The following is a 15811-nucleotide window of genomic DNA, read 5'->3' as shown; positions in this document are numbered from 1 at the left end:
AGAAGATAAGATGATGATACCGTTCCAAGGTGTTGGAGTATTTATAGCCGAAGGTAGGTTTCCAAGCAGGTACGGCCAGCTGTATAATATTCCTTTTCCACCAACTACAGGCTATGTTCGTGCCACGATGGGAGTTGGTGGGTAGGCAGCGGCTGATAGTGACATTTTATACTGGAGCGTGCTGCTCCTCGTACTATTGTCGGTGAGCTGTCACCCTGTGATTGATTCATGGGTTGCTTTTGCCAGATCTTGTCTATTTGTCCATACATTGGTAGGTATAGTACAAAAGATCTTCTAGAAGCGTACGGACTGACTCTTTTAGGTGGGAATATTCCCGCCCTGCTCATTCCTTCTTCATGTGACATTACTGAAGTATAAGAGTTAGTGCCTCATGCGTGTAGCCTTACTGTTAGTGCGGGTAGCCCTCCTTCTTGGCTTGTATCTGCAGCTGCGGGAACAGGCAGGGTACTTTACCAAGGGTGGCTTTCCTGCGGGAACAACTGGCTTGCTGCGTGTAAGGTCTTCATCTCTCTGAGCATGGTGGGTCCTGCGGATCCAGTTGGTCTTTGCGCAGACGTCCCTCTTCAAGGTGAGTCTTGCAGGTCCAACATGGCTTTGCTGGGACCTACCTCTTCAAGTCCCCCCAGTCCATTGTTCTTCTCATGAATTGTTAATGAGGGGAACTTTTGGACTTTAAGCAAGGGGTTTTGAAAAGGGTTTTTCGTTTTTTAAGGTTTTCCGTGGGGATTCTTCCCGCAGTTTTCCTAATGTCACTCGCAGAAATTCCCGACTTTTCTGCCTGATCTTTGGGTATGATGCGGGTAAGTGTATAACCTCCTCGTAAGTCGGGAGCGTTGAGTTTCACTTGTGTAGATTCTCCACGAGGTTTTGGTAGTTTGACATAGTGATCAGTTATGTTAAACAACCAATTCCACCTTGAAGCTTCAAACAATGTAGTTCTCAACGTTCCCGCCATGCGGGGGTGCTATTTCTCTTTCTGCAAGCATGGCTCATAGGATCCTTCTTGGTTTCAATTCCCTGCAGGTGCTAAGTATGTGAAGGGTTTCGCCTTGACACTGTACCCGCACTTGTCTTACGGTTTCTTGTTTTCCAAGGTAAGGGGGGTATATTCCCTCTTATTTTTGAATCTTTTTGAATCTTTTTGGAATTCGGAGAGTTGGTGAAAGGATAAGGACAGCCCAAACGGTTGAAGGGACGTTGGCGTCTTCTGACGGTTTCAGGACGTGCAGGAAGTTATGACGACGTGACAGCATGTGGTCAATCAGGACGCTTTTTCAGGCGCGTGGGCGCGAGTTTCATGACACGCGCCATTCCGACACCTGTTGCCAGCTTGCTTTATCCACACGTGTCGCCGTTTCATTGCACCTGCGCTCCCTCTCTCTTCCGCATTAAATTCATCGCATTCATTGCGATGAGTATATAAGGGGGGAGAGGGTGTATCTCATCCCATAACTTCACTTCACTCTTCTTTTCCTTTTAAGCGATTTCCGGCGAATACTCATCTTTTCCGGCGAGCATTCTCCTGAAACCGCTTTCTTTAACATATAAAAAATGTCTTCTTCTACTCGTGATCCTGAGGTTAACGTCGAGGAGTCTGACGTTTACCTCGAGAACCCAACGTCTACGTCCGATAAGGACGATAAGAGTACTGCTGGCGAGTGCCAGTGTACTCTTTCTGTCGATGTATACCATTACATCGTCAAGAAGTTCATGCTGGAGCCGTATGAGCCAGAGTTTCCGGAGCCCAACCAGACGGTGTACGATGCCCCTAAGGGCAAGATAGGGGTTTACGCTTCGTTCTTCCTATATGGGAATCTAAGATTCCTATTAACGAAGTTCGTGTACCGTGTTCTGGAGAAACACGGTGTTCATTTGACGGAGGTGCACCCAATGGCGATTGCTAAAGTTCGCCATTTCGAATGGGTGTGCCGTATTTTGGACATCGAGCCCCGCGTCGACCGTCTGATGACCTTCTACACCTGGAGGTGCATCCAGGGCTGGTATACCCTTGTTACTCGGATCAAGGGTTGAAGATCTGCGCTACTGAGCGTAGTCTTCGTTCTTGGAAGCAGGAGTTTTTCTACATCTCCGCTCGCGTCGTCCCCATTGCGATAACGTTCAAGATTGGGAGGGCACTCCCTAACCTTCACGCCTCCAATTACCAGGAGACGGAATGGGTCGCCAAGATCTCCCAGATCCAGACTCCGGTTTATCGCTTCGCGGAGTCTGGGATGGTGATGCTTGGGATGAGCCGCGTGTGGAAGGATGCCGGGTCTGGGACGCCGCAAATACCCATCGTCCTTGAATACGGTTTGAACTATATTCCTTACGGTATGCTCCGTCTTTTGTGTTGGTTTAGGATTTTCTTCTAACATTATCTTTTTTATTTCAGAGGGGAACGACTTACAGTCGCTCTTGCATCCGCGGGAGACTGATGGTCCCGCACGGTTGGGTACTCGTGATCTCGATGAGAACGAGTTGCCCATTTTGGAGCAGACGGCGGATAGATTCGTAGAGGTCTACCCGCCGGGCCACGAAATTTTAAGCGCCACTCGGCCAGGTAAGGAGTTCTTTAATCCTCGTCCTCTCCATGCTCAAACTTCTGCTGGAATTCCTCTGATTTTGTCATCTTCTGATGAGGGACCGCAGATGGGCCTTTCTTTGTGAGGAAGAAGAAGGCTGCTGGCGTGAAGGGCAAGGCGAAGGTTGCTTCCGTCGTCGACCTGGGGAATCAGTCTGATTCCGAGACTGAAAGTGAGGAGGCGGCGGGGAACTTTGGTGGGGGTGACGAGACCATTGTCTCAGAGGTTGAGACAACGGCTGTCACTTCCAAGCCACCGAGCGCTGCGAAGGTGACTGGCGCGAAGAGGCCAGTTTCATCGGGTCTATCTCCGCCTGTCAGGTCTTTCAGGATCAAGAAAGCCAGTAAGTATATTTTTTGTGTACCTTTTCCGCATTTCCTTCCGCCTTTGTTTTTAATATCTTTTGTTTTTCTTCATGCAGGAGTGGACTTATCCGCTTTCGAGAGCGGTGCGGGAGGAAGCGGTTCAGGACCCACGACGATAGGTTTGGTCAACCTATCCGAGGCGATGACCTAGGCGGCTGCGCCTGTTTCTGGTGCTGGTTCAGTTGCTCATACTGTTGAAGCAACTGTTCCAGTTATGACGTCATCTCCGCCGGCCGTCAGTGCCATCTTTACTACATCCTTCACCGGACCGGCGGTGACTTTTTCCGCGAGCTCATCTGCGGCGGCTACCACGGTTATGAGTTCATCTCAAATGAGTTCATCTCCGATGGTCTCTACCTCAATGGCTTCTGCATTGTCGCATTCGGCGTTAGCGACTACTTCTGTTGGGGCTAGTTCCTCAGGTATGTTTAGAGTTGGGACCTCTAGACTTACCTCTGTTGATGAGGGAGTCCAACCTTTGCCTCCTTCCCATCTCGTTGACCTCTTGGATGGATATCCTTTAGGTTCAGGTGATGAGTTTAGCGGCTATCGGCCTGTTATCGACCCTACAGGTGCGTGGGGTTACTTTGGCCTGTTATTCCTCCTGATTCATTTTTTCTTAACTGTTTTTTGTTGCAGTTTCAGATTCCAATGAGGTCTATGCGCCAAGGTGGAATATCCGCCGAGGCACGACTCTCAGGACGGCTGCAGACTGCGTCGACTGGGCGCGCCATGCCGCTCCAAGCGGTGCACTAGGGAGGCTATGGCTAGCTACCAGGAGGCCAGGTTGTCCAACGAGCTTCGAATTCTTCTTGCCCGGATGCAGCCGCGTGCCGAGTTACTTTGTCGTGAAAACGACAAGTTAAAGACTGCGAATAGCCTGGAGGTGGCTCAGGTGCGATCGCTGCGGGAGGAGAACAAGAAGCTTGCAGCCACCGCTGCTGAAAAAGAGAAGGCCTTCAAGGACCTTGAGGCCGAGATCCAAGCCAGGCATGAGGCCCGTTCCAAGGCTACTCAAGCTGTTAACGAACAGCGTAGGTTAGCCAAGGAAACTGCGCGTAATGCGACCGAAAGGGCCACCAAAGCTGAAGCCGTTGCTGAGCCTCTGCACGCTGAGAATGAAGAGCTTAAAGCCAAACTGGAGAAGCTTCAGCAGGCTCATGAGGCTTTGGCTTTAGAAGATGCCAAGAAGCTACATGAGCTCTTGGATCAGAGGGGTATGCTTGATCGCACTGAGCGCAAGCTTAAAGGCGTTGAAGAGGCTGCTGCCAAGGACGTGTTACTTACCAACCTCAACAAGAATGAAGCCAAACGCGCCCACGATCAAGCTCAAGCTACCCTTCAAGAAGCTCTATCCAATAAGGATTGGCTTCTACGAGAAGCGTTGCCGCAGGTACGCATAGCTCCATAATTTCTTTGCTTTGCGCTTTTCTTTATACTTAGAAAAGTTTTTTATATATATTTTTTATTGTAGATTGTGCATCGGATATTCGCGAACACATCCTATGATGATGCCATGAGCGCAGCCCTCAACGCTTCTCATGAGGATGGGGAGAAGGCTGGTTTCTTGCTTGGTCTAGGATTTTCAGAGAAAGGCATCCCGCCTTCCAATTTTCCTTTACACGATGTTGATACTGAAGCTGCCTATGACCAAGCTGTGAACCAGTATGCTACCTTCCCGCATCCGGTTGTGGAGAAGGTGAATGAAGTTGCTGCTGCTGATGACGGGCTAGCTGTTCTCAAAGCTTTCCTCGAACCGCCGCAGCCGACTGATGGTGCGGGTTCAAGTGGGTTTGGAGGAAGTGGTCCCGAAGCTTGAATCTTGAGATTCCTTTCAACCGTTAGGATAGATTTGTATTTTTTGTAGGCGGGTAGATATCTAGCCATTTTGTAATGTTTGAACAACTTTTATTGTGAATATAAATGTTTTGTTAACGCCTTGCCTTGTAAACATTATATGATTTGCTCATGCATATTTTAGTTTAACTCAGCAATTTTCTAAGTGTTTTGAATAAGTTAACCTTTCGACGCGTGTTAGATAATAGGTTAATGTTCTGTTTCCTCTATCATGATTGCGCGGGTAGGATCGTCACTTTCACTTAGTAGGATGACCAAACTTTATCTATATCTGACCTGCGTGAAGGTTTTCTTCATCTTTCCCTTAGAAATATTTACTGTTTTTGTGTTTATGCGGGTTGTGCCGCTTTCCACACGCAACGACTTACTTCCTCCCTCACTTATTTATGCGGTGAATACCGGCATATCAGTGTGGTCAGTTCATAAGTATAAAGGTAAGGCTATCAACACAATGTGATAAGGAGAATCATTTCCATTAGAAGTGGCTCTAGGCCTTTTCTTTACAAGTTTGGAATTGATCTACATGTAACATCTGCGTAATTGAGCTCCATTCCATGTTCTTGGGATGGGGATGCCATCAAGCCTTTCGAGCCGGTATGCGCCCTTTCCCAAAACTTCTTTAATAATGTATGGCCCTTCCCAGACCGGGGCCAGCTTTCCTGGGCGCTCTTGGTTCGAAGCCTCGTTGTTACGCAGTATGTAGTCTCCGACATTGAAGTTGCAGAGTTTCACCGCGTGTTGTAGTACTTTTGCATTTGTCGCTTGTAGTTCTCTTCACGCTCTGCGGCTAGGTCTCTGCGCTCTTCGGTTAGCATAAGGTCTAACCGTCTTTCCGCATCATTGTCTTCTGGTTGAGTTATAACTCTTGGTGAGGGTAGACCAATCTCGACTGGAACCATGGCTTCAGTGCCATAGGTGAGGCTGAACGGAGTCTCACCCGTGCTTGCTTTTTTCAGCGTTCTGTTTGCCCAAAGGACATGTGGAACTTCGTCCACCCAGCCGGATCTATGCTCCAAGAGTCTTTTCTTTATGCCGTCGACGATGCTCTTGTTTGCTCTTTCCACCTCACCATTACCTTGCGGGTGTGCCACTGAGGTAAAGGTGTGGGTGATTTGAAGCTCTTTCAGCCACTTTTGTAGCTTCTGGTCAGCAAAATTGGTGCCGTTATCGCTCACCAAATTCTGTGGAAGTCCAAAACGACAAATAATAAATTCTCAAATAAATTTTTTGATATGTTTTGCGATTGTTTGGGCTAAGGGTTTTGCTTCTATCCACTTGGTGAAGTAGTCGATGGCTACAAATAGGAACTAAACGTTCCCTGCTGCTGTGGGAAATGGGCCTGTCACATCGATGGCCCACTTCTGGAATGGCCATGAAGAAGTGACTGGAACTAGTTCGTTCTTCGGGCGATGCGTGTTGGGTGCGTAAAGCTGGCAGGACCTACATTTTCTGATGTAGGCCAGCGCATCCGTGTGCATCCCCGGCCAAAAGTATCCCGCGTTGTTTAGCTTAGCTACGACTGTGCGTGGACCTGCGTGTACTCCACAGATGCCTTCGTGTACTTCCCTTAGGAGGTAGTCGGCATCTTGGTCGTCAACGCATCTGAGGAGTGGGCCAATAAAGTTACGCCTGTAAAGTATGTCATCAACAAGTTGATAGTTCAGTGATTTACAACGTATCTTTCTTGCCTGTGTCTTCGACTCTTGTAGTATACCCGCTGCAAGGTAATTTATGATTGGTGTCATCCATGTTTCCGTGCCGGTTTGGATGACACAAATTTCCTTGTGCGGGACTGATGGTGCTCCAAGAAGTTCAACGCGGATGTCCTTTCCCAAGTGGGTGAAGGCTAACGATGCAAGCTTGCTTAACGCATCCGCAGATTTGTTTTCGCTTCGCTTGATGTGCACAACTTTGCAATCGTTAAAATCGCACATAAGGGTTTTGGCTTGCGTAAGGTACATGGCCATTATGTCATTCACGGTCGTGTACGTCCTGTTTATCTGGTTGGCTACTAGCATGGAGTCCACGTGGGCTTCCAAGTTTTTCACTCCCATCTTACGCGCAATTCTTAATCCGGCCAAGAATGCTTCGTACTCCGCTTTATTGTTCGTACTTGGGAAATCAAGCCGAATAGCGTAAGTGTATTCTTGGCCTGCCGGGTTAATTAGTTTCAACCCTGCGCCTGAACCTTCGTTGTTGGCTGCTCCATCAGTATAGAGTCGCCAGACATCGTTAATGTCTTGTGCTGGAGAGGGTTGAGCCTCTTCCTGGCACTCTTTTTCCCGCGATGCGGGGACTTCCGCAATAAAGTCGGCCAAGACCTGGCCTTTTATGGCTGGTCTTGGCTTGTACTTTATCGCGTATTCCCCCAACTCAATTGCCCATTTGGCTAGGCGTCCCGACAACTCAGGTTTGCCTAGAACGTTTTCAAGTTTGAAGTTGGTGAGAATGGTGATTGGGTGACCTTGGAAATATCGTCTTAGCCTGCATGAAGCCTGTACAAGTGCTAAGATTAATTTTTCCAGGGTAGAGTACCGGGTTTCCACGTCCGTTAAGACGCGGCTTACATAGTAGATGGTGGGTCCTGCGGATCCAGTTGGTCTTTGCGCAGACGTCTCTCTTCAAGGTGAGTCTTGCGGGTCCAACATGGCTTTGCTGGGACCTACCTCTTCACATATAAAAATTGATTTATAATAAATTAGTTATCTTCAGATTGAGTAAATATGAAGGAAGATAAATATCATGCGTATTTTAAATTAAGTACCTTTGTAAATTATATTTCAAGTAGTTTATGTTCATATTTACATATTTCATTTTTAAAAGACAAAAAAAACTTATTTTCTTAAATAACAAGAGTAAACTAGCCATAATATTTCATTTTCAAATATGACCACACTTCTCTCTTTTTAATAACATTTGGAACTAGCCATAATATTTGAGTGAGTTTTTCTGAGACGTGATTTCAACAATCCATACTGATTTTGACATTTTAGGTCTGACTCATTTAGCATCATCATCAAGATGGAACCTGACATTGTAAGAAAACTTCTTTGAGTCAAGTTTCAGACTTGAAACTTCAAAAATTCTAAGCCTTAACCATCATCCTATATCCTATGTTATTGAACCCAAAAGCCAATTGCTCACTTCTCCCTTTCAAAATGTTACGAAGGCTATTTTGTGATTTGTGAACTCTCTTTTTTGGAAACTTTACAATATTTCAAATTTATTATATATTGCAATACTATGTATATGTATGGATACATAATATACTCATCTCTTTATTTCCTAAATCAAAATAGAAAATGAACTTATGCATGTATATCAGGGTCGTCTCTGAAAATGCTAAAAAAATTTAGGGTCTGGGGCGCGGATGGTACTAGACCTAAAACAAGTTTTCTCCTTCCAATTTTTTCATTAAAATGATGATAAACCTATATATAAATGTTGCGATGTAAATGGGTCTAATTTCGATATTAGAGTAATAATCAAATAAATAAAAGCTTATGAACTATAATGCAAAAAGGGTATAATTCCGTTTAAAAATAGTAAAAGTTAAACCACTCATAAGAAAAGTTTAAAAGATTAATAATAATAATAATAATAATAATAATAAAAAAAAAACAACTATTTAAATAGAGTGACTAAAATAGGACTGCACCACTTGTCTTAATCTTTTTAACAAGTCAGCTTTTTAGGTTTTTTTAAGCCTATTGATCAAATGTTCACATTTATTTTAAAGTATTTTATTTATCTTCTTTCTTGTTCATCTTTCGCTTAGCAAAACACAATTCTATTCTTCATTACAGAGCAAGGTCGATCGTCGGTAACCCCATTTTCTTTTTTTCTCTACTCTTTTCTTCTCTATTTTCACTTGAACAACCAGCCATATGGAAGGTAGTTCATACAGTCAAGTTAAAAAATATAATATTTAGAAAAACCTTGGGCCCATGGAGGGAGTGGGCGTGGGGCCGTCGCCCTCCCCTCCGGCCGGCCCTGAGGTATATAGAAGTTCCAAAAACAAGATTAAATTTTAGAGAGAACTACCATCTTCGTCTTTGTGGTTTGGTTGTCTTTTTCTTCCAAAATCTTCTTCTTCTTCTTTTTGCATTTCCATCCTCGTGGTTTCATTTTCTAGCCATTTTAGTCCAAACAACTAACTTCGTTAGCTTTGTTATGTTTAATGAGGGGTATTTTCGTTTTCTTCATTAAAGTATAATTATAAAATAAAATCGAGAATGGGCGACCCACATGTTACCAACCCGACCAACTATGCAACAAATAAAAAAACAACCAACACATGCTCTTCTTTTGGATTAAATAGCAAAACTGAGCAAACCGTGAAGACGAAATGACATTCGAAATTGTGCTAAAAATAGTAAAATACTCAAAAGTTGGATGACCCTTTATTGTCCAACAAAGTGGTAAACCTTAAAACATGATTAGCGTTAATGGTGGTTGACTTCTACTTATGAATTATCTTTTTGACTACGACTAGTTTAAAGTTCAAAAAGTAGTAACGTGTATACATAACAATAATTTACTTGATAACTATGATTATGAGTCCGACTTCAGCTCAAAAAGCTCCAAACAAAGTAATAACCGGTTTTGTGAGCATTAGAGAATTAAAAATTATAATGATCATTCTATCCACCATATATCTTTATAAAAGTTTACAAACACCAGTTAACAACTACATGATAGTAGCTATGAGAAGTTTTGGAACGTGTGAATGAGATTTCTTTGTGCATCTTACCGGATATAGGCATTCACTTGAAATATAGTTTCAAAGAATCATAAAGTTATTTTATTATTACGAGTGACTTCCCTATAAATGAAATTAATTTATTAAACATATAAATAACTAGAGTAGTGATTATTAATCTATAATTCTAATTTCTAAACTAGAGTCATGGCAATAAAAAAAATCAAGTACAATAGAAATGTAGGGTTAGCTCTAATTATTTGTACGATTAGCACGTTAAATCTATTTGCATTTGATCCTAAGAGCATTCACATTGAAGTCTCTATATCTATCTTTATTGTATAATATGAAGAACAAAGTGAAGAAAACAAGTAAAACACCTTTATATTCGATAATTTATAATAGATAACTATTTATAGAAAAGTAGAAAATTAAAGCACTTCCCTATACTTAGAGGATCATAGTCAATCATTTATATGTTGTTGTGGGTGTATAAAAAGAGAAAATCTAATAAAATAAGTGTTTATAAGTAAGTAAAGGGTGTTGCTAAACGTACCCCCTTTACACCATTTTTATTATATATACACCTTCCTTAATTTATTAGATAAATTACTATTACCTCTTAACATTATTTATATACATATTAGTCCCTATAACATTTTTTTCACTTAATAATCTTTACTACATATATCAAATTAAAAACTATCAAGTATTACTATTAATTTATTTTTTTTAGTATTAATATTGTAAATATTTATAATATTTTTTTTAATTTTAATAGTATATATATTTATAATATCCTTATTTTACCTCTCTATCTTTTACAAAATAAACCCGAAACCCGAAAACCTAAAACCTTAAACCCGAACCCGAAACCCACTACTAGAAAAAGAGATGTTTTTCTACAACCGAATTGTAGGAAATTTGTTGGACAAATTCAGTTTCTAATAATTTTCTAACAAAAAAGCTGTTGGAAAAACGCATGCTTGAAAATTGTTTTCAACCGTTTTCCAACAACTTTTCTTACAAATTTGCTACAAAAACATGTGGTTGTAAACTTCCTATAACTTTCCTACAAAAACTATTCATAATTTTTATTAGATAATGTTGTAGCAAAGTTTAAGCTTATTTTTTCTTGTTAGAAATCTGTTGGAACTACTTGTTGTAGAAAATTTGTAGGAAGTTTTTGTAAGAAAATGACTTGTTTTCTAGTAGTGACCCTAAACCCGAAACCCTAAACCTTAAACCCGAAAACCTAAACCCTAAACTCGAACCCTAAACCCTAAACCCAAACCCTAAACCCGAACCCTAAACCCTAAACTCGAAATCATAAAAAACGCAACTTGTAAAAAAAATAATATAAAATCATTATTTTTGTGTTAATTTGGTAATTATATAATTTAAAGAGGTAATATGAAAATTAGTTTTTTCAAGGAGGGAGGTATGACAAGCAACCAGGGATACATTTAACCACACCCTAAGTGTAAAAGGGTCAGATAAAAGGGTTTTATAAAGTAAACAAAATTTAGATAAATGGTTTTTCAATTAAATCATGTAGATAGGAATGTAAATTCCAATGTGAATGTTGTAATGCTTTATTATTATTTTCTTTTTTTATATTCCAAAATTCATAAAACTGAAATAAAAACTTATGTTAATAAACTAGATATTTTGGAAAAAGAATAAGAACTAGGCTACTCCAGTTGGTTATGACAATGAAGATAAGACCATCCGTACTCACAACGTTATGGCGGCGTTTTGAACGAAAACGTCAGGGCACACCCCAGCGCTTTTGGTCGGCGTTTTTGAACAACGTTTTCTACAAAACGCTTAAAAGCACGCATATTGAAACAAATTTGACCGTTATATTGTTACCATTTTTGCTGAGTCTCCGCCGGTGGATGACTTGTTGATTATGACGGTGGATTGGAGGTAGGGTTTTGAGAGTTAAGAGGGTGAGTGAGGTTGTTGATAATGATATTATGGTGTTTTGAAGGTCATGGGTTGTTTATGTTATTATTACGGTGGTTTGTTATGATGCTGAGTTACAGGGTGAAAACCGAGAAGAAGATATTATGTGTTCTTTTTATTAGTGATTTTAATGTACTAGGAGGGTTTTATGTATTCTTTTTATTTTAATTTAGTGTTTTTAGTTTTATATTTAATTATTTAATGAATTATTATTTAAAAAAACAAAATTAATAATAAAAAGTGACTGGGCGTCACGTGGCATAAAATGTCCGGGGTGGAGAGTTACGGCTACACCCTCTTTTTTCAAAAAACCAAAAATCTGACTGGGCGTCACATGACGCATAATGCCCAGGGGTGAGGCATTATCACATTATGACTAGACATGGTCTAAGAAATAAGCTTTTTTTAGAAGGTTAACAGTTCAAATCCGAGCTCGTGTCTACGTTATACCAGAGGGTTTCGACTCTTGTGGTGCAACTGATGTCAAGTGACGTCAGTAGAGAAGGTAACTTCCAAAGACGAGGGGAGGAAAAACTCTATTGGATTCTAAACCGGTGTCGAAGCAGTCTACGACCACCCAGTCATACCAAAATTATCATCGTTTTAAAAAAATAAAATAATAATAGGCTCCTTGTTGGCAAGCGCCTTTTAGTACACGGGTGTGAATAACGTGGTGAGGTCATATCACAGTACAATTATCAATGCCTTTGGTACTGCCCTCGTGTCATATCCTATATACTATACGTCTATACCTATACCTATTCATTCAACCTGTCACTTGCCTCCTTCACTTGCTTAACATACTCTCACTCCAACATTCATCCATCTGCTAATGCTATCAACCCCTTCATTCTTTATCGGTAATCATTCAAACCCTTTTCATTTTCCCCTTATTTCATCCATTAAACTGGTTAAAAATCTAATCTTTTTGTTTAATTATCACTGCACAAATCGATTTCCAACGAATTTGCAGACTCTTACAACAATTTTGCGTTGTTGATTTATAATTTGAAATAAAAAGGTTTTTTTTTAATAACCTGATGGTTATACAATGGTTAATGATGGTTAAAGTGTTGGCATTTTCACTAATGACTGCTTAATTTTGGTATTTCATTATTAATCATACTCCTAGGGATTATATTGTTATATCAACTTTTGTTTTTTTTAGGGTTTTAAAGTTTCTGTCTTTATAATGATTTCAAAAATCTTTTTGTAAGTATTGAGATTTACTTGATTAAAGTATTTTTGAACATGTACAAATGTTAATATGGTTGTGTGGTTTCATTTTCAGGGTCTTGAGCTTGATACATTGTCGTTAAAGGTTAATTTGAATAACCGAAGTTTCTTCCTGATTAATCAAGTAAGGTTTTCTAGGAGACAAGTGCTGATTTAATTATGAAATTCTGCTGTTCATAATTGTGTTTTATTTTTTAATTTTGTTTATTTATATATATATTTGGGTGATTATGATTTATGAGTTGATGCTGCTTAAAATTGTTAGATAATGGTTTGAAATACACAAATTTTTGATAATTTACAGTTTTCTTTTTGTATTAATGAGAGGAATGAATGCAATTAAGTTACAGCTTACAAAGCAAAACTGATGTCAATATCCAGTTATCTTTTATATGCATAGGACTAGCATAAACCTCCTAGTAGCGTTTACGTGGTGTGGGTTAGGGCGTATAAAAACCACGGGTGTTTATGGCTTGGTTCAGCTGGTTTTAATGGAAATTATGGGCTAAAATGTTAACTATTGTTTCGAAAACGGTTCGATTTGGCGGTTTGAAAAGGTTTTAAATTTAAAATTTGATAGTTTGCATTATCCTTCTAAAAATGGTAAAGATGGTTCTTGGAAATTATGTATACGTGTAAATGCATATTCCAAAAAAGAAAAAAAATCATAAATAATAAAGGTATGGCTATATTAAGATGATTCTTGGAAGATTTGCAACTCCTGCATGTTTCTGTGTACTTTTTTTATTTAATGTAAATGAATCGCTGACCTCATTCAATTGATCAACAGTATGCCCGCAGAAGATCGTGAAAACAAAACCGGGTCTCCAAAAGTGGAGGTTGGAGAGATCGATACTGGCACACCATTCCAATCTGTCAAGGACGCTGTAAATCTTTTTGGGGAAGGTGCTTTTTCAGGTGAAAAAAGCCCCATCAGAAAACTAAAGCCTCATTCTGCTGAGGTAAGTATATTTTATAATAATACCTTTATTGTCTTTTTTAGTAATAAGAGGGCGTGTTGATTTTTGCGACAAAATTTTGTTTATGAATGTAGAGGGCGTTGGTGAAGGAAACGAAGCTCCATTTGGCACAAAAAGAGCTTTATAAATTAAAGGAACAGTTAAAGAGTGCTGAAACTACAAAAGCCGGTGCACTAACCGAGCTCAAACAGGCTAAAAGTTTAGTAGTTGATCTGACCAAAAAGCTCAAGATTACTAACGAGGCAAAAGAGGCAGCAATCAAGATGACAAATAATCAAGCAAATCAATTTGAAAGTACAGAAACAAACCCTAATGGAAAACGCGTTCAAAAGTTGGCACATAAAGCAGCACTAGAAGAATCTGCAAAGAAACTACTTGCTTTACGGGAACAGGCTGACCTGGAAAAGTCAAAAAATCTTGAAACCCAATTTGCAGAAACGACATCTGAGGTTGCAAGATTACAAATGGAAATGGAAAATGCTCGGATTTCGGATCTTGATTCTGTAAAGACTGTGACTTTAGAGCTTGACGGCGCTAAAGATTCATTACACAAGTTTGTTGAAGAAGAAAGATCATTGAGGAAGTTGTTGGAATCTTTAAAGATTGAGCTCGAGAACATAAAGAAAGAGCACGAAGAATTGAAACTGAAAGAAACGGAAAGAGAATTTATTGATTTCACGGTGGTTACTGATGAAACGATGTTGACTTTTCAACAGTTGGTTTCAGAGAACGAAAACGCAAAACGGGAATCAGAAGAGATGAAGAAGAAAGCTGAAGAAATGAAGAAAGAAGCGGAAGCCATGAAAGATGCTTTGAAAGAAGCTGAAAGTAAACTTAATATAATTTTAATGGAAGCCAAGGAAGCAAAAGAAGCCGAATCAGGATTAAAAATCACAATATCCCGAGAAGAGTTTGAGGCATTGAGTAGGAAAGTGATGGAATCAGAGAAGTTAGAAGCAGCACAAAGGGAGATTGATGATTTGAGGGCGGCAGCAGACGCGGCATTAAAGCGTGCAGAGGTGGCAGAGGCGGGCAAGAAGACCGCAGAGGGCGAGCTGAGAAGGTGGAGAGAGAGGGAACAAAAGAAGTTGGCTTTGATACTCAAAGAAACACAAATGCAGCAATCACCATCCCCAAATCATAAGCAGAGTCCACCACACAAACAAAAGACAAAGAAGGTGTTCACTACCAGTCTGAGTAGCATGTTTCATAGGAAGAAATCACAGGTTGATATTGGCTCGTCTCCTTCATATTTGCCCGGCGAAAAGCCTATGTAAATCATAGTATTCGCGTCTCTTTCGTGCGTGTTATATTGGTTGGTGTGTATATGTTCAACCAATTTTGAAGCTAAAAGCTTTTTTTTTTGTTAATAACCTGAGGCGACACCCCGAGTGACTGAAACTGTAACCCGGGTAGTCAGGATCATTAGATTATGATGTTACGTATTACAATAAGTTTCTTTGAACATGTATTATAACATATCAAATCTTTTAGTTTTGATTCGTTTCGTTTTTAAGAAATTTTATCGTGTATAAACGGACACAAATGAAAAACGACAATTGTCAACGCGATTACGTAACTAAATTCTTGCAGATATCATTCAAAAAAAGGCTTTAGGTTAACAAAACATTGAAGAATTTTTTTTTTTTTGAATGGACAACCAAAGCTTTATTATATTAACAAATTATCGTTACAAGCAAGACATTAGCAATAACCACAAAACACCAAACCAACAAGAATTATACGTGTATGCCCAAAACTAAACGGACATACACCATCACCCAATTACAACGTAAAGTTAAACCCCCGCCAGGCTGCCACATCTCCCATGTTAGGCCCCACATCCCCCCCCCATCTCGGTTTTTAACCCACAAGAAGCTTAGCACTTTAATCTCTCCAGCCACGTTAACATTTATCTGCTTCCCCTCAAAATCCAAAGACACCAAATCGTGGTTAAACAAACCACATTAAATGCCTTCGCCTTCCGTTTTGATAAAGAGAACCGATGCAGCTCCAATAGATCTTTAATCCTGAAGGCGTAAACAGAGAAAACCTTACACCACAAAGAGACGACACTCCAAACTATTTGAGCAAATT

At 40.3% G+C, this 15811-nt stretch overlaps 1 protein-coding gene across 1 annotated transcript; it reads left to right on the top strand.

Annotated features, from left to right (window-relative positions):
• The first annotated feature begins 13450 nt into the window (after positions 1 to 13450).
• On the top strand, positions 13451 to 15254 carry LOC143571469 (WEB family protein At5g55860-like). Its single transcript, XM_077056884.1, has 2 exons — positions 13451 to 13696; positions 13789 to 15254. The coding sequence occupies exons 1-2, from the start codon at positions 13526 to 13528 to the stop codon at positions 14989 to 14991; spliced, it is 1374 nt and encodes a 457-aa protein (XP_076912999.1). The 5' UTR covers positions 13451 to 13525; the 3' UTR covers positions 14992 to 15254.
• The last annotated feature ends 557 nt before the right edge of the window (positions 15255 to 15811 follow it).

This window comes from Bidens hawaiensis, unplaced genomic scaffold (assembly GCF_021521415.1).
Source record: "Bidens hawaiensis isolate Kalapana, Puna unplaced genomic scaffold, B.hawaiensis_p1.1 tig00025381_1, whole genome shotgun sequence".
NCBI lineage: Eukaryota > Viridiplantae > Streptophyta > Magnoliopsida > Asterales > Asteraceae > Bidens > Bidens hawaiensis.
Note: the sequence above shows the minus strand (reverse complement) of the source record. Positions and strands in the feature narration are given on the sequence as shown.